Source organism: Pelobates fuscus, chromosome 5 (assembly GCF_036172605.1).
Source record: "Pelobates fuscus isolate aPelFus1 chromosome 5, aPelFus1.pri, whole genome shotgun sequence".
NCBI lineage: Eukaryota > Metazoa > Chordata > Amphibia > Anura > Pelobatidae > Pelobates > Pelobates fuscus.
Window position 1 is genome coordinate 117,348,827 of NC_086321.1, and position 25,420 is coordinate 117,374,246.

The 25,420-nt window shown below is 37.0% G+C and overlaps 1 protein-coding gene across 1 annotated transcript in view; it reads right to left on the reverse strand.

Moving 5' to 3' along the window:
- KREMEN1 (kringle containing transmembrane protein 1) overlaps nt 1–25,420 on the reverse strand; it is a 155,096-nt gene that overhangs the window by 17,701 nt on the left and 111,975 nt on the right. Inside the window, exons 3-5 of the mRNA XM_063454178.1 lie at nt 25,023–25,114; nt 8,748–8,872; nt 4,280–4,433 (exon numbers count right to left, since the gene is read on the reverse strand). Coding sequence (XP_063310248.1) covers nt 4,280–4,433; nt 8,748–8,872; nt 25,023–25,114 — 371 coding nt within the window. The remainder of the gene's footprint in view (nt 1–4,279; nt 4,434–8,747; nt 8,873–25,022; nt 25,115–25,420) is intronic.

The window sequence follows — 25,420 nt, forward strand, 5'->3', positions numbered from 1 at the left end:
TCACCTCCCTTGTGTAACCTTTTGTCAACTGAGGTGGAGTATCCTGGTGGTGCACTGGGCTGAGTGTCCTCTCTGGCAGCTTCCTCCCCGGAGCTCCGACGTTACTGAGAGCATTGCCATGGCAACCCACTGCAACACTCTCAGTAACTGAAACTGGCGGGAGAAGAGCACATGGCCCCCAGCAGGAGATTAGATCAGCAGCTCCCTGCGCCGCTCTTCCTGTCTGTGCAATGTGCCGGTGAGGGGGATTTCGAATCTCCTTACTGGCCCATCAAGGGACGTTGTCAAGTGTTTGGGCCAAGCTCACTGAGTGTCGGCCCTGCATTTGCCAGCCACCGGCATTTGCCCGGATTGCCTGATGGCCAGTCCGGGCCTGCTGATTATGATAGACAGACAGACAGATAGATAGATCGATCTGTGGATGGGATCCCAGCAAAATTTTCCTAGGGGTTTTCCTAGGAGTTAAGAAGTATGACAAACTAAAAAAGTGGAGTGTAGAACATTGCTGCAATTTATAATATCATTGCCAGGATGCAGAAATAGAACACTTCTTCTGAAACTACATGAGATACTTCCAAAGTAAAATGACAACGTAGATCAAAGTAATGCCAGTTCGAAGAGAGTGCACTATATAAAGACAACCCTTTATACAAGGTAAGTGAAACTGCGTGCAACACAAGGACCAAACTTACATATTTAACAACAGCTTGGTGACGTATTCTTCCATTAAAAAACTTAGTGACACGTTCCTAAGTTATAATATAATATATAACAAATGAAATCTGCAAAATGCCTTCATTAAACTTTTCAGTGTTAATGGAGTCTCCAATGCACAGAGGAGGCATTGTGCTACACTAAACAATTATTTTGTGTTGCCTAGGGGCCTGACCCACTGAAATAGCAGGGGGACAACTTTGCGTCCCAACACACAGATTAAGAACCCTTGTTCTAACAGGTCTGGTGACAGAACAGAACAGTAACGTTTCTTGTAAAACAATTTTCAAGTTAAAGCCTGTTTTCCTCATCCAGACAAACTTTTCAACTTGTTAAAAGTTGATGTTACAAAATATGCAGATTTCTTTAAATATCCTGATGCATTGGACATATTGTTCTGTTTTTTTTTTTTAATGGTAACCTAGAAAAATGCATGGGCTACAAATAACCCTCTTTGTACAAATACTGAGCTTTAAGAGCCATTTAAAACACAGTAAATTACAATGTATTTCAGATTGAAGAAAAAATAGGGGGCAAACAATAAACTCCGACTGCAGGGTGACCTCACAAGGCAGATCCCACACTGGTTAAATATCTGGTTAAAAATGTGTCATGTCTTATTAAAGAACAATTGATGATCTGCTGTTCTACTGTATTAAAATAGGATACCTCTACACCCTGCAATGATCGTCTTGCAATCAGATAACACATTGAATGTGGGCATCTGCAGTGCATTATGGGACTGCAAGAAGAGCAATTTAGAATGCATGCATAAGTACAGGCAACTTACAAGCTACTATATTATAATATTTTCAGGTTTCCAGACTTCCTAGCAGTTTTCCTAATGTAACCTATAGATCTTATTTTAACTCAGTACCCAGCGGACATGTACTCACTTCTCTCTTGCAGATATTTTCCAGGACCAGGTTTTGTTTGTTTCATTTAAATATCAGTTCAATAATAATTCTGTACCTGCTCCCATGTTACACACTGTTTTTGAAAATATTTTATCCAATGATTACAATCTTGTAATCACAGATCTAAAATGAACACATTTTTTAGTTCCAATACAACACATTAAATCGTTATTCACTAAAGTGTAAATTGCAGAGAATTCAAAGTGAATTTCCAATTTATGACCACAATGTATTAATTGGAAAAAATCTCCACGTTAACTATATTTTCAGTTTAACTACTTTAGCCTAACACTTGGAATTCATTTTATTGAAGAACCCTGACCGAGTGTGTGTGTGATTCTTTTCGAAGTGTCATCATAAGTGGTTTTACATATAGTTGTGGTGACCCATCAAATAACTACGATTCCCATGGCGATCATATGATTAGTGCAGGACCTCACCAGATAAAGTCTTATCCCTGGAGTTCACAGTTAATATAGGAAGTATCTGTCATATCATTCTCTATGGAAAAAGTAAGGCTATAGAGGATTGTAGAATGCATAAAACATCCACATGAGCAGGACTTTTCATTTAAAAGAGAGGATTTCACTTTTTTGGTGGATAGATTGTATGCACTATTGATACTATAGTAAAAGCAAAGCAAATAAAAAAAAACGATTGTTTGTTTTCTGCATGACTTTACTTGTCTTAATAAGCCTCTGACATTGCTAAGTGTTTATTTAACTATTGTATGAAGGGGACAATAAGAGAGAGAATTATTCCAGAGATCACAACCCATGTTTGTGGTCTGAAAACTACAGTATATACAAATATGCTCATAAAGTTTGACTCAGGCCACCCAGTCTGCACTCTATGTCTAGAACAGTATTCTAAAAACCCGTAGTCAGATTTGGCATCTTTCTAAAGTCTACACACAGTGGACAATGTGGAATAAAATTGGCACTTATGGGATTATATGCTTTGCATTCCAAAAGTGAAATAAAAAATAACACTTTCTATATCTGCCAGTGTGATTCCGATGAACTGTTCCTAGACGCCTCTGGGATCGTATCATATTCCGTCAGTAATCTTACATCTCAGAGTGGCAGAGGTATGAAATGACGTGAGCTCAAAAATGTTGACCTGTTGCTGACAGCTGTTGATCTGGATGCCAGGCTGGTGACACACTCTATTGTTAGATGGGGTCTCAGAGGTACTGGCCATTTCCAGTCTTGCACACAAGATCGGCTTTGTAAATGTTGATCTCATGTCTGGTTCACTACAATGCACGCCATGCCTTGCTAAATATGATCATTCCATGAGCTTTCTATATCGGCGATTGTTAAAATATATAGACTACAGGAAATATTTCTTCAAAAAACAACAAAATTCGTTTTATGAAGCTCTGAGACAAAACAGACTGCAAGTTTAGGCACTGTGAACTCAAAAGTAAGTAAAGTAAATATTGATATTTATAGAGAAATCATCTACTGCAAAGTTACAAGAGAACAGTCAAAAGCACACTATGCTCTGCTCGCTACTGGTACAAGGTGTAAGTAAGAAAAGGACAGATCTGCAGACCACACTATCAACACCTGGAGTGGCAACTACATCACTGAATTCTACGTTACAAGAGCATTGTCATAGTTAAACAGCAATGTCATACCTCGTTTGTTTATTGTCCAAAAAGAGTTGCTTCCTAAGAGCAAACATTTAATTAAACAGTAGAATAGTACAGATGGTGATTCGTTGCTTCTAAACAAATTCCTATTAAAGGGACACTCCAGTCACCATAAAAACTTCACCTAAATTAAGTTGTTATTGTGCCAGGAAGCCCACCGAGCGCACTCTTAGTTAAACTGTTCTCGAATGGTTTAACCCCAAAGGTTGCCTCAAGCACAGATCTCCAGATCCCCCAGGCGGCATCCAGCTTCTGCATTGGAGTTACAGGAAGCGCGGAGTACCAGCGGGCAGGGGCACCATTGATTGGCTTAGAGCAGTCAGCTGACACGCTAAGCCAATCAGTAGCTCCCCATCCATAAAAAGGTACGTACAAATATTGACATTATGTCATATTTGGTTTTCAAATATTCTTTACTACCTTATTCTTCAAGATTTAAATATCAGTACCTACATGTTTCATTTGGAATTTGAATCAATAAAAAGTACTTTCTTGAGGCAAGGGTACTTAGGATATTTTTTAGACCTGCAAGGAAACCTCCCTTTAAAAGATTGCGAAAAACTGCTGTAAAGTGTACAATGTATGTTAGCGAATTTTAGTTAAACTTCTGCCCAGAACTAGTTAAAGTGCAAGTTTCCAACAGTTGATGAACCTAAACAAACAACTAAGTTAAGGTTTTCAGAAAATCATGAGCTCTACAGTTCTTCATTAGATTGAAACCAATATATTATCTACTCCTGAGATGATTATGCATGGTATCGGTTTCTGATTATATCCATTTAGTCATTTTACTTTCTATAGGTACAAATGAGAACTATGCTTGAATCTAAGCTCCTAGAGTAGGGGCTGCCCACAGTTAGAGCCCAACATTTAATAGGAATAGACCTTACTTAAAACCATGACTTAAACAATCACATCTCTCTGTATAGATTCATTAAAAATTAATCACATGACATATTTGGGTTTCTCAACACGAGAGCACACTTACAGTCAAACAGGATAATTCGTCCATCTCCACCACACGGCTGTGTGTGATCCCCAAAACATACACTGTTGCAATCCGTGCTTGGAGTCTCCCCGTGTTTCCGGTAATCTGCATTGTTACCGCAGAAGCAGGCAAATCCGGACTCAAGCCCGGCAAACTGAATAATAGGATTTAAAAAGGGAATACAATTCCAGAGATTAGACATTATTGCAAAAATTTTCTTCACACCTATAATTCACTGTGTTAAAGAAAATACAAATCATGCAATATTACAGAGTAAGACGATGTATTGTTCAATTATGCCCATCAACTTGCGCTTAAACCCCCATTGCACTGCATTGAAGAATATATTGGCATTAATAAACTACAATCAATAATAGCTGGATGTAAAAACATGGTGCATAAAATATGTTTGCGTGCTCTTTGCATCCTATTAAAGGTAAAATAAGATAGCAATTGTAGATCTCCAAGTGTAATTTGAATGCTCACTGAGAAGGAAAGCCTTCACATGGCTGATTGGCATAAATCTACATTGTACTTACAGGAAAGCACATACAATTAGTATCTCATTATACTGGAGAGATGTGGTATGCGTTTAATACAGACCCATACCGTTTTCTCTTTAAACATCATTATGTGAGTGGGTGGCTGGGAGCATAAGTCATTTGGGGTCAAATTAATCCACAATTGCCGTATGTGTGCAGCAAATCATAACCTGATGTTACCTAAAGTGTTTGCTGTGATCAGACAGAAAAAAAACAACAACAAAAAACAACTCATCATCAGACAAGATTCTGAATTCTCCTTGAATTTGCCGATAATTGTGATACATTCCTGATAGGCCTATTGTAACAAGACAAACTAGCAATAATAAAAAAAATAAACAAAACAATAGCCATACAATACACTTGATTATATTGAAAATCTATTTTAGTGCACATTCCTTAAACATTATTAAACATGTGCCTTGAAAGAGATATTCAAGGTGATTATACTATTTGATCACAGTATGTTGAAGAGAATATAATAATTGCAGCAAGATGAGAGTATGGCAGTTAGAAAATTCATAGTGAAATACTTTTATTTGACTAAAATACTAATATTTAATTGCTCGTTGATGTGGGTTTATATTCACCAGTTGTGATTTAATACATATCGTCTGTTGTATAATATTTTTTTATGATTACACCAAAGAGATGATGATCTGATAGTGACCATCTAAAAGCTGCATTTAAAAGTGTGTCTTAAAAGTTGGATATTGTTTCAGTTTACTTAGGGGTAGGGGGGGTTACGTGCACTCAAGACTGTACCACCCATATATCAGTGATCAGGTTATGGTTCAAAAAAACATCATAATAACGCAAAGAAGGAAGGAACTGCACGTGTTCAATCAATAAACAATGTCTGGACAAAGACCATATTGCAGCCCAAACGTTGTCTTGGTGATATGTGGTGTTTCTATAAAAGTTTGACATGAGTGCCCAGGCTGATTGTGAAATTCTAAGTATCTTCAGCATCTATGAGTGTGCTGTGTTAAACCCTGTAGCACCTGGGGTTCCACGGATGTGGGGATAGAAAGTGGGGCACAGCAGGCTAATACACACATTATGAATGATGACGAACACTGTGCTATTATGGTCATTTTATAATAATCTCAATTTTTAATAGATGTTTTTCATGGCATTCATATTTAAAATGAATTGTCAGAACACAATGAGGACTTACTGAGGGAATCGAGCTTACTGAGATTGCTCCCATTTTCAGAAGGGCTTTATTTTTAAAAAACTCAAATTATGTCTTGAGAAGAGTTTTGACGGATTCCAAATATGTCATTTTCTCTGAATAAACATTTAAAAAGACACATATTGAGAGAAAGTAAAAGGACATGCTGAACTACTTGTAGGCTTGTGAATGGCTTAAAGAAGCACTGTGATTTCTTGTGAAGTTTTACATTTTAACAAATAAGAAATGTGAAAAAGAAAATTAAAGGGATTCTATAGTGAAAGGAATACAAAGTTATTTTTCTGCATCTGCACCGACTACATACACTGCATCCACTACACACCCTGCATCCACTACACACACACACACTGCATCCTTGTGGGCAGACTCAGGATGGGCCCCGTGTGAAGACTCGGGGGCCCAGCTGTGTAATGGGCACCAACATTTCAGATGGTTGCCCTGAATGCAGACCAGTTCAGGGGAATATAGTTATCTCCTCAACTGGACTAATAAGCACTACAGGGCACCTGAGCTGGACCAGGCCCTTGTTCAGCCCTGTTTGTAGATGTGGACTGGCAGTGTACATTGTTGCTTAGTCTGTTTATTATTATTCTCAAGTCCTGTTTGTAGATGCCAACTGGCAGTGTGCATTGTTGCTTAGTCTGTTTATTATTATTCTCAGGTACGTTTTGTTTAATGATTTAGCTAACTCCACTTCACCCATTCTGATTTGGTTTCAGTTTTTTAAGTTTATCAAAAGTTAATGAGATGGCAATTCACAGCACCAGTGGTGTACCTTTTGGCTTCTATTGCTCTGCACTTCCACTACCAGGCTGATCAGTTTACATCAATGCACTGTTGAGTACAAATCCCTGATTTTAACCAGGCAACTGCATTTAACATATGGAGGGCATTATAACCACATGCAGATATTCTTTAATATTCTATTGCTATTTTTGGGGATCTGCATTCCTCACAAATATCCCATATTATCATTTTTTATTTTCTTCTATGGTATTCTTTTAGAACTTGTCTGAATATTGCATGATAATTGCATAGACATAGTACCCCCTTATATTTCTGTAAAGGGTGATATATAAAGCTACAAAAAATCAAAATAGTAAACTTTGTGGTATATCTCATGGAAAAGTGAAGTTTTTAATATCTAATAGTTATGCATAACTTAAAATATTATTAATCTTATGTATAGCATAAAACGCACACACACACACATATATATATATATATATATACAGACACATATCAAGCATGGGCTTGGCACTCACATTCCTGGCCTGTACTTGCCTGGGTGCTATTTCGTGCCCCAATACAACATCCCAGAGAAATGCACTCAGAGGGCTCGTAGTCTTGTGCAATATATCCTTTATTTGTGCAAAGGTACAGTCAACGTTTCAGTCCGACTTTGATTTTTTTCAATACCTTTTTTCAATACCTTCAAATAAAGGATATATTGCACAAGACTACAAGCCCTCTGAGTGCGTTCCTCTGGAACATTATACACACACATACAAACAAATGATATAGTTTAGTAAAATTCTGTCAGTAAAATGCATTAAAAACAGAAAACCTACCTCATTTTTGTCCGTTTATATCCTTTTCACCAGCAACCATTTAAATGACACTACCAGGAAAAAAAAGAAGATGCATTCAATGGTAAAAGTAATACTGCACAGAATCGCTTATGTTATCTATGGATTTGAAATCTAAGCATTCTCTTTTGTTAGTCTTCCTATGTGCTAATGACGTAAGGTTCCTCGTAGGCTTGGATTTCTTTTTAGGATTTTGACATTCTCTTCAATAAGTACTACATCCATATTGTGCGTTTGTCAGATCTAGTATGAAATGTACCCAATCCTTGCATAGGAATTTATGGGGAAATAGAAATGTAAGCGATTCTGTATGAGTAAACCTGTGCTATTGAGTGCATCTTCTTTTTCGTTTAGTGTCATTTTCAAAATGCCATATTTTTCCTGTTGCACAAATAACTGCATTGTGGTATAAATCAGTTAAATCATTCATAAAGGATCCCCTCCCCCACCCCCCTCTCCGGATCTCAGTTCATTGGGCATGTGCCCTCTGGGGCAATACTGTTAGTTCCAGGGGGTACGTCGGTGACAATTGCATTCAGGAAGCCATAAGGGTACATGTTGAATATAAAGTTCATATAAAGAATATTTGGGTAGAAAGTCTTCTATTATGGGTATTCAGTTAGAAAAGGGTTGATAAATGATGCTACACCTGCTATAACGTACTGTATCTAAGATTAGTTCACTTAAATTGAATTTTAAAAGTCATCATTATATAATTATGTAATTAAAAATATAGCAATTTTGATGCAGCTGAATATCAACTGGTCTGACATAAGTCAACACATGAGGTGAGGATTCTTTGACATTTTTTTCCAATACATTATAATTTATGTATTGAAATCTAGCCACTAACACAATAACTTTTCTGACACACACGTCCTGCTTAAAACCCTAAAACATATAATAACATATAGATTTATGTAGATTCCCACTTTAAACATTAATATGGGGTCACCCACCCAGTGACGTCATAAGGCCAGTCAGTATCCTCTACTAAAAAAGAGAAGCTGAATTTTTAAATACACATCACAGTTAACATTTAAAGATGTCACCGCAATTTGTGTTCATGAGCAATCTTTTGAAATATTTATTAAAAGATTAATAAAACTAAGAGTCTTTAAATGTATGTGTAGTGTTACCTTGTATCGCTGTCTCCGACACATGCTTATGCAGGTTTGTATGGTCTGTTTGTTGGATGTTTCTGTGATGCCAGTTAATGGCGGGGGATTCCCGTGGTCTTTGAAGCAGCCGAGATTGCCAGGCACTGTAAGGGAATCAGAAATTACATTCAATTGTACATCGAACAGGTACTGTGATAATAAAGGTTACAATTCATTGACATTTTGAAAAAGTCAAAGTAATGTTTAAGCAGCATTGGTTACATCTGCAAATAGGTTCTCAAAGGTCCTTAGCCACTGAAAAAGTTGGGAGGTATTTAAGAAAGTTATTGTTGTCACCCTCAGTTATAAGTCTATGCTACAAGCAGAGTTATAAACAATGAATAGGCACGCAGACAAAATGGAGAAACCCAAGTGTCACCACTCAAGACTGGCTCTACTATACAGTAATAACATAATTTGTGATTTGTATAGCACTTTTCTCCCTGTGAGACTCAAAGCACTTTACAAATATATAAACATAAAGACATAAAAGTTAGGAGTTTCTGATGGCCAGATGAGCAGACTGAATGCCTTATGGAAGAGGTGGGTCTTTAGCTTTTTTTAAAAAGTCTGTAAGGACGGTGCCTCTCTGATTGCGCACGGTAAAGAGTTCCAGAAGGTAGGGGCAGTGTGACTAAATGTCCTTGAACCTGAGTCTGTCTTTATTCTTGGCACTGACAGGAAGGATTTGCTGTCTGACCGAAGTGAATGGGGTGGAGTATAGGGTGGCAGAAGCTCTTTCAGCTACTGTGGGCCTTGATTGTTTAAGGCTTTGAACGTTAGCAGGCTAATTTTAAAATATGTTCGCCATTTAATTGGAAGTCAATGCTGGGAGTGGAGAACAGGTGTTATGTGGCAGGAGCGAGTTTGATTGGTCAGTAGTCTGGCTGCTGCATTTTGTACAGTCTGAAGGCGATGAAGTTCTTTTTCTGGGAGGCCCAAGTAAAGTACATTGCAGTAATCTAGCTGTGAGGATACAAATGCATGGATCAATGTTGGCATATTATCCGGTGGAATTAAGTGTTTTATCATGGAGAAAATCTGCTGTTTAAATGATAGTCCAGAGTCAATCAGTAGTGAACTAATGAGTTCAGAGCCTCCAAGCTCCAGGCCAGTTGGGTGGTCATGGGATATTTTTGTTGCCTGGGGTGCGCTCACCAAGAGTAACTCTGTTTTGTCTGGGTTTACTTTAAGCCAACTAGCATTCATCCAATCTATGAGGTCTACTAAGCAACTGTTGATGCGGCATGTTGGGTCTGTAATATCTGGAGCAAAGGAGAAGTAGAGTTGTGTGTCATCAGCATAACAATGATACCTTAGGCCATGCCACTTAATGATGTACCCCAGTGATAGCAAGTAAACTGTAAATAGCATGGGAGACAAGATGGATTCTTGTGGAACTCAGCAGGCCAATTCTGTTGGTGCTGGTGAGCTTGATCCTGATGTTACTCTCTGTGATCTACCAGTGAGGAAAGATTTAAACCAGTTAAGGACTGTGCCTCTTAGACTACCGATGTGCTGCAAGCGCTCTATTAAAATCCAATGGTCAATGGTTTCAAATGCAGTTGAGAGATCCAGGAGGATTAGGATGGAGTAACCACCTTTGTGTCTCGCCATAAGGAGATCATTTAGCACTCGAACTAGCACTGTTTCCATGCTGTGGCGGCACCTGAAACCTGACTGGAAAGGTTCAAAGATTTTCAAGCGTGATAGATGGGTCTCCAGTTGAGTTGCCACGACTTTTTCAATTATTTTCTCCAGAAATGGAAGATTGGATACTGGTCTGTAATTAGCCATGCAGTCTGGGTCTTATAAAGGTTTCTTTAGGAGTGGTTTTACCACAGATTCTTTTAGAGGACCTGGGAAGTCTCCAGTTTTTAGTGAACACTGCACTATTTTTGTGAGGGCTGGGGCGAGTGTTTCAATGCATGCGGTTATAAGCTGAGTTGGAGCAGGGTCTAAGTCACACGTAGTAGGGTGTAACTTGTGCATGGTTCTTTTAACTCCATTTATATCCACATTTGTAAAAGTGGACCTCAAACTTGGGCAATCTGGCATTCCTTTGTAGTGGTTCTGGTGTGAAACTGTCTGGACTGCTGTGATAGAGGCTCGGATGGTGTAATCCACAAAACAAAAAAGAGGAGAACTAGCAAAGATTGGGCATAATCCCAGGCAGTTTTATTGTGATAATGTGTGAAACATTTCGACTACTAAGAGCGTTTTTGAAAAGCTGCACTTATTTATTTTCTACTGCAAGCAAATACATGAAGGCACTTGAAATGGGTGACTTACTGCGGAACCACCTTCATGGGCAGGGTCCTTGCAGAGATACCATTAATACTACTTTATATCACTCACGTACCAGGCCCAATCACTGTGTCTGCAGATTTATATGAAGTAGAACTTTGGCAAACTGCTACAGCACTAGATCTAAACAGGGAGGGCCTCAGTCACTTACATAATCACAGATTATTTTACACTTCAGACTTGAAATCCAACTCCACTACTAATATTTTAATCCAAGCCTCACTTTATTTTCACTGTCTGTGCAGTATTAACTATACTGTCCTTCATCTTCCGCCCATATATTAACTAAGCCCTCTATGAATACAGAACCTGACACTAAGTATGCCACCTTCTTCCTCCAAGTATATTTTGCAAGGGCATGTCCAGTCACCTGGCACCAGCAGCACTCAGCTCATCACCCTCACGTCTTCAACATAAATAAATAGCCCCCCTCTCTTTACATGTCCGTAAATATATGTAATCACATTATATTTGATGTGACTTATCCTAACCTTTTCATATTAAAATTGTATTCATTTGAATAATTTTCAAAATTGATGTACTTTAGTGTTATACATTTTACTTATGTAATGCTTTTCATAAATAAAGCATTAAAATAGCTAAATACCAAATATAATTTTAATAAAAACCTCATAATATGTTACTACTATGTAACATTGGGAAAAAAAAAGATTAACTAGCAACATCCCATCTGTTTATTAGTGTAATATTTCAGGAATAACAAACTAATTAAGTTGCTTAGCCCAAATAGGGTATATCTGGCTCTATTTGGATATAATTTTGTCCTGCCTAATTTTGGTTTAATATTTTTCTCCAAATCTGCTGTTAGTTAAATACAGTGAACTTGAATCAAAGTGAAGAAACTAAACCTCACACAAATCTCTCTGAAAGTATTGCATAGTTCTGTCCCGCATGTGTAGTGCCAGGATTAAAAAAAAATGTTTAATTGCTTTCTCTTATTGGTCGAACACACTGCCCATTTACTGTATGTGGTTGAATCATTTATGGTAAAAGGCAGTGCCACAAACTAAATGTCACCATGCATGTCACGTACACAAGATACCACTATACCTCTGCTGTTGATGACAGCTCTTTATATAAATATATCAATTTGTGAAACTCTGAAATACTAGAGCTTTGTCAAATTGCTTCCAACTTGTTTTAAAAAAAAAACTAATTAAAAAACTGGGGGCTGTGACCATAGACTCTTTGTGCCATGACAATTACACTGAGCTGTAGCAGATATGGTAGATAAAGTGGCCCATAAAGCTCTATATTGTTTATGATTTTATGATTTTAAAACCACTCTAGCTGTGGTAGGCACATCCAAGAAAAAAATAAAATATTTGTAATACTTTTTTTTTCATACAAAATTATTAGTTATCTGCATTTATATAGCATCAAAATGAAGACCTCTCTGCCTTATCTGGGAGTCAATGTTTCCAAATCAAGTACATGATCCAATATAGGATAAGCCTTTAATTGCGTCAAGATGAAAACTGGTGTGGTACAAAAAAATAAGGAAGTTCGTCAACATTGTGTTGCTAATTTTGGTCAATGTACAGCCATTACTATTATAGTGGTTCTGGGGTTGGGACAGCTTCTCAACACGCCAGCTGGGTGAATGCCTGCATGCTTAATCTCAGTGTAGGTCTTTGTGGGAGAGGTTAGAAGGCAAACAACTCCTGCAAATATACTTAACCCTGGTCTGGAGAACCTCACTGTAATCATGACTCATTGCTTCATTGAAGACCAAAGTAGTTCCTCAGTTACATTGATATATGAGTTATGTTTCATCAAGGTAATTCTCAATATCGAGTTCTGGGCTTCTTTAGCATGGTGGTAGCCATAGGCTTATTACAATGTATGAAGTCACCCCATCATGCTATTCTCCTCTTCAGATTGTGCTCACTCATTCTATTGTGTTTTTCTTTTCCATTTACTGCTTCAAACACGTCTCTTCCTCTTTTCTTTACCTTCCATGGCTTTTCCTTTCATCACTCCATTCTTACACCACTCTCTCCTCTCCTGAAACCAACTCTGTCCTCCAAAGTTTCCTTCCACATTAATAAAAATAATGTTCCCAGCTACATTCCTGATTGTGTATTTTCTGGGGGGAATTATTCCATAGGGAAGCTGCAGTATAGAGCTGCCTATCATTGTATTATGTTGAGGTAGCAGAAACCAGATCTGTTGGGTTTTCCATTAAGTTATTGTGCGTGACTATGGCAAGAATGTCTCATTGGCAATGCATTGTTTGCACTCCTATACACTCAAGACATATTAACAATGTAAAGACCTCTCAGCTCTTTACCAGCTGAGTCCAGCTGTGTTACTAATTGCCTTGTTATGTTCACAGTTCTCTCTTTACCTCGGTCAACAGTTGCTTGAAGGATGTAAAGCTAATCTGTGCTCCATTCAAAGGATAGGGGTTAGTTTTTGGCAAAATGCTCCCAACATAAACACCGTGGCAACTTTATGGACTGAGCTGCAGCATTTTGGTATAATTTAAATACTTGAGATACATAATCAGTGAATTAACTAGTGGCAATTAAGAGCTAGTTAGACTTGTTTTAAAAAGATTTTCCTTTTTTTTTTTAACTCATTACATCTGTTAACTATGTTATTATAATGTCTAGACATTACCCCAAATCCTGTTTTGTATCTCTCAACAGAACTTAGCAATATGTCAATCTATTGGACATTTTACTATAGTTAAGTTTTTGCAACTTTTCTGCTTTAGGCTAGTAGACAATTCAACCACATACCAAAATCTATTGTGCAAACCAGCGAACTCTGACTCAGTTGACGGGAAACCCTTTTCTGCAATTTAGGTTTCCTTTACCTCAATCACTTAATCAATCACTGTTGTGTATGTCACAATACAAAAATAATTTGCTTTATGTTTTCTAGAGATGGCCCCAGCATTAGGATATTAACTGGAAACTGAGTATACTAAACAAGTTGATGGGTAGTGACATGATCAAATATGCTTTTAAAATAAGATTTTGACTTTCATAACTGTAATCAAGGTTACAGAATAGTTGTACTTAATGGTTGTTTTAATGAAACCTTGAATAGTTGAGTTTAAAGGTTTAATAGATTTTTTTCTGGAAAAAAATATATTTATTTAGCAAATGCTAAGTGATATAATGCATACATAAAAAGAACTAAAACATGGAATAGAATATATAAAGACTTTCCAAATGTTATACTTTCTAATCAGTATACCCTGCAGGCTGAAAAGACAAAATAAATATTGTGCATGAAACATGGTGTAGTATTCATTCAGTCAATAAGGTTTAAAATGTAGATGTTTTAGTTAAAAAGGGACAGTTTAAACACCAAATACAAAACAGACAAATGTGGTTATTGAAAAGTATACAATCTAGTTTCTGTGATACCATTTTTGAGCGTTTTGACAAAAAATGGGTCTCTCTCATCACCCAAAGCCTGATCCCTGGTCTGCTGATTACCGAGGTAGAAGAAATGGTACAATTTCAAAACCAATATGGATGGACCACACACAATGATTCCTTGCACCGTAACCACTACTATCAGCGGTAGTGGTTATGGTGCTTAGTGTGACTCTTTAATATTTACATGTAAAAATTGCTTTACTACAAAATATAACAGTAAATCAAGCTTATTTATATATGTAAACATTAAAGGACATAGGCTTGGTATGCATTTTACCGCTGCATGAAGCCCATGTTGTCAATAAATGCTTCAGGAGAATTGGTTTCAAATAACGATCAGTATACAGGTGAGAATGAACTTATGATAGCCCCAGGCCTACTTTGCAATTCAGAATTCCAGGAAAAATACATGCAAACGTCTTTTTCTGTGACTTTCACATACATTCTTAACTTTTTCTAGATGTTCTAATTCACTGCCACCTGAAAATAAAAAGATTCTTATTTTCCTCTAAGCAAGCTATAATAAGTTCTGCTGGGATTACACTTGCAAGCATTTCTGTGTGGAAAGGAGGCCATCTTGGAATTGCATCATACATTTCGAGTCCTCAGTTACTGTTACTACTTAAAAATAAATAACAACGCTACAGTGAACATGTGCTGTCCATAGCCAATCAAAGTGTGTGATTTGCAAAGGCTCCTCCTTTCCAGTGTGAAGGAAACAAACATTTCCTGAATCACCTTTTGATACTTGATGTCCCAAATGTTCATGGTTTTTTAGAAATAAAAAATAAAATAAAAAAGCCTGGTGAATATATTTAAAATGATACAATATATATAGACCGTTGTATCATGTTTAATTATGGAATAGTGATTAACTCTGATAACTGAACCACTGTAAAGGGACACTATTGTCACTCAGACCAATTCATCTTAAAGAATTGGTCTAGGTCAGCGTTTCCTGAAACAAATTGGGGTTCCGCGGCAATTTGCCGTCAGGTGGCCCAAGCATTTAGCCGATAGGTATCGCTAAATAGGGGTTCTGGTCAGGCGCCGCGGTCATCTAAAACCACGACCGGACCCCTGTAGTATTGGATGCTGGGAGTAAGTGACAGCACTTCCTCCCAGACAGAGCGCGCCACCTGGAGCGGGAGAGGGAGTAACGGGGACTGAGCAGCACACCAACCTCAGCCAACAGCACTGAAGATCCCCCTGCAGAAAAAAGGTAAGTTAACAGCAGAGTAAGTTAACAGCCGATTTTAACATATGTATTTGTGTATGTGTCTGTGTGTGTACCTGTGTTAGTGTGTGTATCTTCCAATGTGTGTATGTGCCAGTTTGTGTATCTGTGTGTCAAGGTGTGTATATGTGTGTGTCAGTGTCTGTGTGTGCCAGTGTATGTGTGTGTCAGTGTATCTGTTAGTGTGTGTGTGTGTGTGTGTGTGTATCTGTATGTCAAGGTGTGTGTATCTGTCAGTGTGTGTATCTGTATGTCAAGGCGTGTGTATCTGTCAGTGTGTGTATCTGTGTGCCACTATGTGCCAGCGTGTGTGTATCTGTGTGTCAGATACATACATACACACACACACACACACAGATACACATTGACACACAGATACACAAACCTTGACACACAGACACACACCAGGCACCAGAGGTGCTATCGCTTCACTAACTAAGTACAACTCGGTCACCTGATGCGGAAGCCCCATAGGAAAGCCTTGATAGAATGATTTTCTATGGGAAAGTGTGAATGTGCAGTGCGCTCTCCATACATGCACATTAGGTCGCCAATGCTCTTCTGTGAAGAGCATTGGATCGGACCACAATGTTGGTGGCACTGCCTCCTCTGTGACATTGCCTGTCGAGGAGAAATCAGCCACACCGAAAGGCTCTTCTAAACTGGAGCAAGGTAAGTAAATACAGATTTGTACTCCCAATACTATAGTGTTCCTTTCTAGATAAAGTTAAAGCAAGTGCTATATAAAACACAGCATTTCCTCTATGTGTATACATATGAAGATTGTACGTATACACAATATTTTCATTATGATATCATATTTTGTTTTCTTCCTTAAACAAAATATATTAGATTGTAAGCTTTTTTTACTCAAACATCAATATATGTGTACGTCTACGTGTACCTCAAGCAAATAGAAATCAGTATATTTTGTAAGCAATGGTTTTGCTCTAGTGAATTCAATATACATGCCCTATATAATTATTTGTGGTGCTAAGGGTGACAGCTCCAGGATCTGGCTGACACAATCGCTTGGTTACATGGTAGAGGCATGCAGTACATTAAGTCGGCTGGTGGGGGTCAGACAGAGGCCTAATCTCATTCTTCTCAGTCCTGGGCTGCAACATCAGTTTTAGATTAGCACTGGAAGGGAAATCTTCATTGACTCATATACACATTCTGTCCCCCAGAGATCTGGTTTCAGGGATATAATTAAAGCAGCTGCTACTTGTCAAGGGATCATTCTGTAAATTAAAGTCTTGGATTATCCGAGAGAACATAAAAAAATTTCCTTATATAACCTCTTCTAATTAGCAGCGCTTTGTGTGCTGACTGAGTAGGCACGATGCTGTAACGGTCGCAGAGAAGAAAAAACAATGAATCCTGGGCTCACATATCCCTGTCATTAAAAGGACTGAGAAATGGCTATGATGGAATCTGGGATCACATATTCAGTCACTGAACAAGTGCTAAGGAATGGCCATGGAGCATTATGGAAGAACACGTGTCTGCCACTAGACACATGCTATGGGATAACTGGAATAGACTCAGGTATCACATTTTGCTAACACTGATTGAGTAGTGGGGATTAACTGCGATGAATTGTGGAATCACAACTTCTAGGGGGCGACAAAAGTGCTTAACGTGACTTTGTCAACAGGGCAATTACCGCGTAACATAACATAGTTTTGTGTAAATAACCTTCACACTTTTGGATTATGAGATATAAATGAAGATGCCAACGTATATTATACTAGAATTATATTCCTGACCACGCCGTTCCCATTCATTTGTTTCTTAGTGAATGAGATGCCACAATAAATTAGAAAGCATATATCTTATACATGTGCGCATGCAGCGTAATTCCTGCCGTAGGAATGAATGAGAGACCAGGCGATATCTCACCTGCTTCTCAAATCTCTGGAACACCAGAAAAACAGACATGTTGTGAGTTGACTATACTTTTACATTAACATGAGGTGTTAAATCCACTCTCGATTGTCACTATTAAGTATAACAAACACCCAGGGCTAGGAACAATATCCATGGTCTCCCACTGCCCTTTTATGACATACATGCTTTAGAGCATTACAATTACAGAATTTGCTACTTCATAAACACTGAGATATAAATAGGGATAAGGACTAAAATGAGGAATCACGAAATATTGATGATCTCTTCAAGCAATTGTGAAAATAAACCGATCCAATCTCAAGGCAGTGCCAAAGGGAGTTTGATAAACAACATTGTGCATGAATGTGGAGACTCTGAGTCTGAGTGACTGCTTACCATGATCTTACATTGCAGGGACAGGCTAGAGACTTTGAAACCACTACATTAAGCTGTAGTGGATCTGGTGACTATAGTGTCCCTTTAAGTTATTTACAATCAGCAATTGGATTGTATGTAAATAAAAAGAATGTTCCACCTTCATTTTCTCATTTGTACTTTATCACCTGCAAATGTCAATAATAAACACATTTTACATTTCCTTATAGACTTATGGCACAAGTGAGGGGAAAGGGAGAGCATGCTAAGAGACATTTAGGTTGTCAGTGACCTAGACCGATGCTGGGGCCTGACATTTTCTAGATTTCTGTTCTATTCTGATGACTCGACTCTTAGATTTTTAAACACCGTGGGGTTTATTCAGTGAGTTAAGAATTGCAGAGAATTTACATGGTAATTGCAAATTTTAGCACACAACTGCTCAACTGGAAATGGTCTTGATATTGCTTGTTTTACCCTACAATTTGCAACGTCATTAATAATTCTTAGCATTTCTCGGTATAGTGAATTAACTCCTGTTTGTGTAAAACTGTGAACATTCTGTTACAAAGCAGTGTCCCTCTCCTTCCATGCAATAGATGTTAGTAGAGTGTTGAAGAGCAGTTCAAAGCAGTCAGCAATAGAGTGGCAGCTGCGGCACTCAACAGCCTCTTCTAATCTGTTTGTCTTGTTTACGGAGCTGTGTAACACGGAACCAGCACTCTGTGTTTCGAGGATGTTTGACTTTGATTCCTCCTGGACAACCATACTATTTAAACTAAACACTGGCTTTGTTTACACTGTAGCAGTAGACTATGCGTGGTAGAAAAAAGCCAGTTCATTCCTTTCCTCCCATATGATACGTTCAATATCATTCGCTTCTGTTTTCACGTGACCTGTGCCCTCCTATTCTTGCATTCCCAGATTTTAATTAGGAAAGCCATATTTGTTATCACCTTGTACAGACAGCATCATTCTTCCACTATTGCATTCCTCTCTTTATTTGGTATTACTGATCACTGCAAGCATGCGTTGACATCACAATCAATCAGTTAGACCATGTATATAAGTATGTTCTTAATTTCTACATTTTTCTTTCTTGTCAATGTGATTTTTAATATTTTATTTGATTTTCCTTTTACTCAGAATGACATTTCATCTCTTTTTATCTATTGCATGTTTTCTGTTCCTGAAAATGGTTCCATTTAAAACTACTGTTCATCTGCTCATTTACAAATACTCCAGTAATACGAAGGCAACCCTCATTTTTTTGTAACTGTATTGCTGTTTACTTTGTCCTGGTGCTATAGCAGTACAACATCCTTTAAAACCATTCCTGATTGATAGAGAGGAAATAAATAATTTAGTCTTCATTTTAAACAACTTCTACAAGACTCACTTTTGCTTTGCAATAGTCTACAAACTCCAGTCTCCATTCTGAAGACCACTCGCTAAACCTAGCAATCTCTCAACTTACTTCTTCTAATCATTACACAAATCTTTTCACTGTTCCACAAACTGAATTGTAGTAATTTATGTGATATATCTCTCAGAAGCGCTCGTGATATACTGGCTTTTCCAAAACAACTCATCTGCAAGACTCAGTTATAATATATCTATATGTTGAATATCCAACCATACTGCTGAGTATCACAAGAGAAAAAGTACAGTACGGATAAGATTTCATTTACCATAAACATACTTTCTTGCAAAACAAGCGTAATATATATCCTGTGACATTTACAACACTTTGTATAAGTATTTGCCTAGTGGCGTAAGGTTTATTTTCTTCAGGCATTCATATTTTAAATGAAATAGGGAGTTAAAGGGTAACATGCATTTCTTTGAGATTATTTATATGAATAAACAATGGACTTTATTGTGCTAAATTATAACCATTTTCATATAAAGGGCCGTGATTCAATATTTTTGGATTAGCTTGTAAAATTATTTAATATTTTTAGATACATTTAGAAAATATATATTTTTTTTAAATATTCAAAATATATCATATATACAAAAAATAATTTAATATATAAAAAAATAAATCTAAATATATATTTTTTTAAATATTAAAATTGATTTTAAAAGTTTACAAACACATATTAAATCTTTTGAATAGCTCATCCAAAAATGTTAAATCTAGGCCACAGCTTTTTCAGGGAGCAAACTATGACTGGATAACTTAGTGGTTGCCTAGGTTAGGCATTTCTATTTATCGTCATTTTGTGCACGAGATATACAAAAGTGCTAGAGAAGATTATATCTTGAACATTTGATTTCTATTGCTGTTGTCTCAACATTCGTCATCGATCCTGTCAGCATATCAGACTGGACATTTAAATAGATTAATGATGAACTGACTTTTAGAGAAATGAAAATCAACCATGTGTTGTTGAGAAGTAGGGATTGTACTAACAAGAACGGCACTTGCAAACAACGAGACACATCATAGAACACATCAGGATGGATGGTAACAAATGCTTGCTATGTGATGAAAACCTCCTTGTTAAACAGATCAAGACCAACTAGCCACGTCCAACTCCCGCACCTTCAAAGGAACACTAAAATAGAGCTTTGACGTGCACTATATGCCATTTATTCATATTTTCACACCTTTAAGAAGATTGAAGTTGGCAAAACCTTAATATTTCGTTTACAATGCTTCTTTCTGATCCTGACAGTTCTACATGTGTTAAGGGCATCTTCACGGACAGAGTTTGGGATCGGAGCCCATATTCTAAGTGATTGCCAAACGATCTTAACACAAATTAGCAGGAAGGAGATTTACCATGTAATCATTTAAACTGCCTTTAACATGTCACAGGTTCTTCCATCTCTTGATATAGCATTAGCTATAGGGAATCACTGCAGAGTTCAGAGTTAGCACCTATTCTCTTCTCCCTGTGATTAATTATGGTATAGAGCCGGGAATATGGAATGTGTGATCTCAAATGGTCTTAACCTTTTGTTTGGTGCTTAATAAAGCCTTTTTAGCATCAGATCTAATGTGTATTGTTTCTGATAATACAGAATGTTCATTAAAATACTACGCAATTCTATAAAAAAAGAGAGCTTCTTTGAACTGTTCTCTATTAAGAATTCGGTCAAGTTATAATACATTTCTATAAACATTTCAACCAACATGAATGCTGGGCATGGTTGAGGAAACGTAAGGACATAGAGAGAAAAGATAAAATGAACATTCATGTTTTATTTCTATCAATTTTTGTGGTGCAAAGAATGTGATGTGTGAGTGATACAGTGGCACTATCTCACAGGTTCAATTGCACGTTTGGTAAAGCTGGAGGGAGATGTATTAAATGACCACTATAAGCATCAAGAACCCTCAATCTCAATGAAGCGGTCCAGGTGCAATGGTCTTGTACTTTTAAACCTGCAATGTGAAAACATTATAGTTTTATTAGATACGGCAATGTTTTTAATGACAGGGTTAACACACCTCTAGTGGCTTTCTTCCCATCAGTCACTAGTGGTGTTCCCACTAAATAACCAAGTCAGACTTTGTAATTCAATGAAATGCTGCTCCTAAAGAACATTTGATTGGTGCAATTTAAGGATTTGCCGCACACTAGCTTTCCAATGGAATTGGCTGATATCAAGATTGATGATCTTAGCTGAGGAGCAAGACCAGCACGCCATGGAATGTAAAGTAAGTAATATTTATTTTTAACCCTTGTAGCGGGGGGATTGGGGGGTTAACATTTTAAAGAAGAACTAATAAAAAAGTGACTCTGTATGATCTTCAGATTTAAAGTGGCACTGTCATGCCTTCCACTCTGAATAATAAATATTTCAGAATGATAAAATATCTTGCCTGTGTTTAAATTTCTCTGAAATTCCAACCCAGACAAGAGGTATACTAAGAAGGGAGTTTGTCCTACGCCTGACACGTCTAGACACTGGGCAGAGCTCAGCTGTCTAGAAGTGTCAATCCCCCAGTCTTCACCAGTGAAGGCTACAGGGAAGTAGCTCTGTCTAATGCACTGTAGTGGTTATGGTCCTTGGAGTGGTCATTTAAAAACTAACTCTAGCCACTTGTGGTTCAAGAACACATGTGGAAAAATAATAATATATCAAATCATTTTCCATTTGCAACTTGGTTCTTCCCTCTTTATTTCCCTGTGAACAATTGTTTATGATACAACGAAAACAGTTCAACATTTATAATAAACATCTATTCACTTCATTTTTGGAAAGAAATAATCAACATTGTTGTTTAGACCAGTATAGAAATCGAGATAAGAAAATGTGTTAATGTGAGTTGGAGGTAAAAGTAGTTGGTATTACCTTTTATTAGTGTTTTTCATAATATTTTAAGCTAATGGCTGTGTAGGTATTTGGCACATTTTAGAGCTTAGTGAGTTTGGAATACAAAAAGATGCATTTATTCCGTCTAACCATCAGATTTATCTGAATGGGTAACATCTTTTAGTGCTGTTTGCATTACACTAGCACTCTTTTTACCATTCTCTGCCCATCTCTCTGCAAACTCAGCGACATTTATTGGAAATATAAACTTGGTTCCCTGATATGAGGCAATGTTTTTGTAAATAACCGTAATATAACCGTCTTCTGTGTTAGCCTCATTTCACCACTTAAACCAAGCACAATTTGTCGATCTGTTCTGTTGCCATAATATCATTATTCCGCCAGCGTGTCAGTTATAACATTGGCTGATTGTTTTAACATGTTCGAAAATATAACATTTCTGTAGTACTATGCCCTTCTAAAAGGTTTTAAACAAAACTGATTTTTTTTTTTTTAATTATAGCAAATATATTGAACCCAATCATGCCGTTTGCTCGTATCACAAGTCTGAAATTAAAGCCCTGTGAAAAAAATATAAAGGCATATTTACATAGGGTTAAATGCTATTTTCTGGGTTGGATAAAGGCACTCACAAATGATTGGTGTGATATTTCTAATACAAAATGTAGTAAATATGTTTATATTGGTATGTGCAAGTGGATGTGAACCGTGTGACATTTCCCCAAGCGGCACAAATACTTTGAAGTTTTCTTATTTATAAAGTGAGAAAAGTTTGCTCTTTGTGTTTAAAAATAATATGCTTTACCTTTGAAATCCTTTATTTATTTTCCCACCAGTTTTTTATTTGAGTGACATTTGGTCACATAATGGCGTATGTGATACACACTTCAATACAAAAAAGCTTAGAAACCAGTTTTTAATACAGGGGTCTATTAACAGGGAACACTAGCTGCATTCTGGGTAAGTGATCAGTCTCTACTGGAATCTAAAATCTGCAATGCAATCTCACAATGAATAATAAGCAGGATGGTTTATACAAATTGCTGCAGGCTACATTTTGGCAGATGGCACATCTTTACAATAACAAGGCAATGCCACTTAACCAGAGAATAAAAACTAGTCTTGCTTGTTAGATGTGCTTGTTGAAATGTCTTTATGATTCAGATAAACACACGGCATTAAACTGTACTAGTAAAGAGAAACGTGAGATTAACACAACAGTAGACTGCAACTGAGGGCATTTCTAGAACAGGAATTACATTGACAATCTACTTAAAATAAAATCTGCTACAGCTCTACCTACTGTTTAGTCTGCCAAACACACTTATTTATTATGATTAATGGTATTGGGCCAATAAGTAAATTAACACTAATCAATTTATAGTCAGTGGTTTGACTGCCTCTGGTAGTTTTAAAATTCATGTAACATCCTTAAAATGGAATGGTCACCACAGTGGACGTGGCAATATCTTATCCCTTCACTACAATAAATACTATTGGAGAACTTACTGGCGTAAATTAAGGATATAAGTAGAAAATACACGTAACGTCACTGTGTTACCACGTTCAGGGTAACTTCACCACCCTGATGCTTCCACTGTGCTCATGTATGCTCTGGCTTCTACATATAAATGGCGTGCAAGCACATGCATGTTCAGGCATGCTTTGGGCACTGCAGTGGTTAGATAGCCAGGTATGCCTTCTAAATTAAAAATAAAAACTACTGACATTTAAAATAAAGATAAAAATAACACAACATATAGCTAACTTTTAGCTTACTATTTGGTGTGGTCATAAATCTTTAAAGAGATAGCTCCACTTTAAAAGTGAACTGTTACTTCATATGATTTTAATAATATGTGTACTTATCCCTATATTTAGCAAATATGCCGTTATGAGCTGTGAAAAATAACATTAAATGTATGAACTCATACCTCTTTATCCTGCAACTGTGCGCCTCCATCTTAGCTCCCTGTCAATAATTATTATAAGCTCTATCCTTTCCCCTGGCAGTCCGCATATAGAAAGCACACAGAGAACACGAAACATCAAACAATGTGTCTATTTCCCCTGTTTTTTTGTAATGTTTGTCCTGGCTCTGCCTTGACCGGACTGGATTATGGAATAATTTACTAAATCTTTAATATACATTTTAAAGAAGATGCAGCATCACACGAAAAAAAAGCTTAGGACAAGTTATAGATGATTTTCTGTTTTCCTCAGTGCTGTAAAAAGCTTATTCAGTAAAAAAAAAAAACAAAAAAAAAACCTCAGAAAACTCATATTTTCTCACTAGAAACTCACTGACTAGATCATTGAATTATTTTAGGTAGAATTGACCCATCATAATGACCATGCCATGTACATTTGACCCATTATAACATCCTTATTGTTGGTAGAATCGACCCAAACGAATTCCTAGGCGCACTTGTAGAGGCTTTATAACTCTCCAAAAATATATTTTACCACAGAGACAGTTTTGATGTGTTCCCTGATTTGTTATTTTGTTAGACTACAAACATTTTAAATGGAGCTATGTGTCACAAAACAACACAGATAAAAGGAAGTGATTAAATGCTGAATGCTACTCCCACAATGATTATTTAATATAAATCTTATAGTTTATGTCAGTCAGCAAATCCCCACATATCCCAGAGCAAAAACATGGATTTCTGGACTGTGTTCTAACATTCTGATAATACTAATATTAATAACAACAATAAGTCTTACTTCTGCAGGTTGGAATGTCACAATACTTCCAGTACACACTATCCTCATTCTCGGATATGTAACACCAGGGACTGACATCGCCATCTGGGTTTCTGACAAAACAAAAAAAGGCAAATTCAAGTAAATCAGTTTTATTTAGTCCATAAAATGTGCAGAATAAAGACTTCTTAAATGCTTTGGTTAAACTCACTCAGGAGAATTTGTTTTAAAGCCGAATCAAGCAATACCCCACCTATTCCCAATGTTTACACATTATTAGATGTGTCTGTATTCCCAGAAAGAAAATAAATATTGCTATCAAATATCACCGATGGTTTAGGACAATGGGGAGCCACCGCAGGGTGTAGAGTTTCAATTGTAGGTATTTTTCTAGAATGTCAAAACAGCATCATATCTGC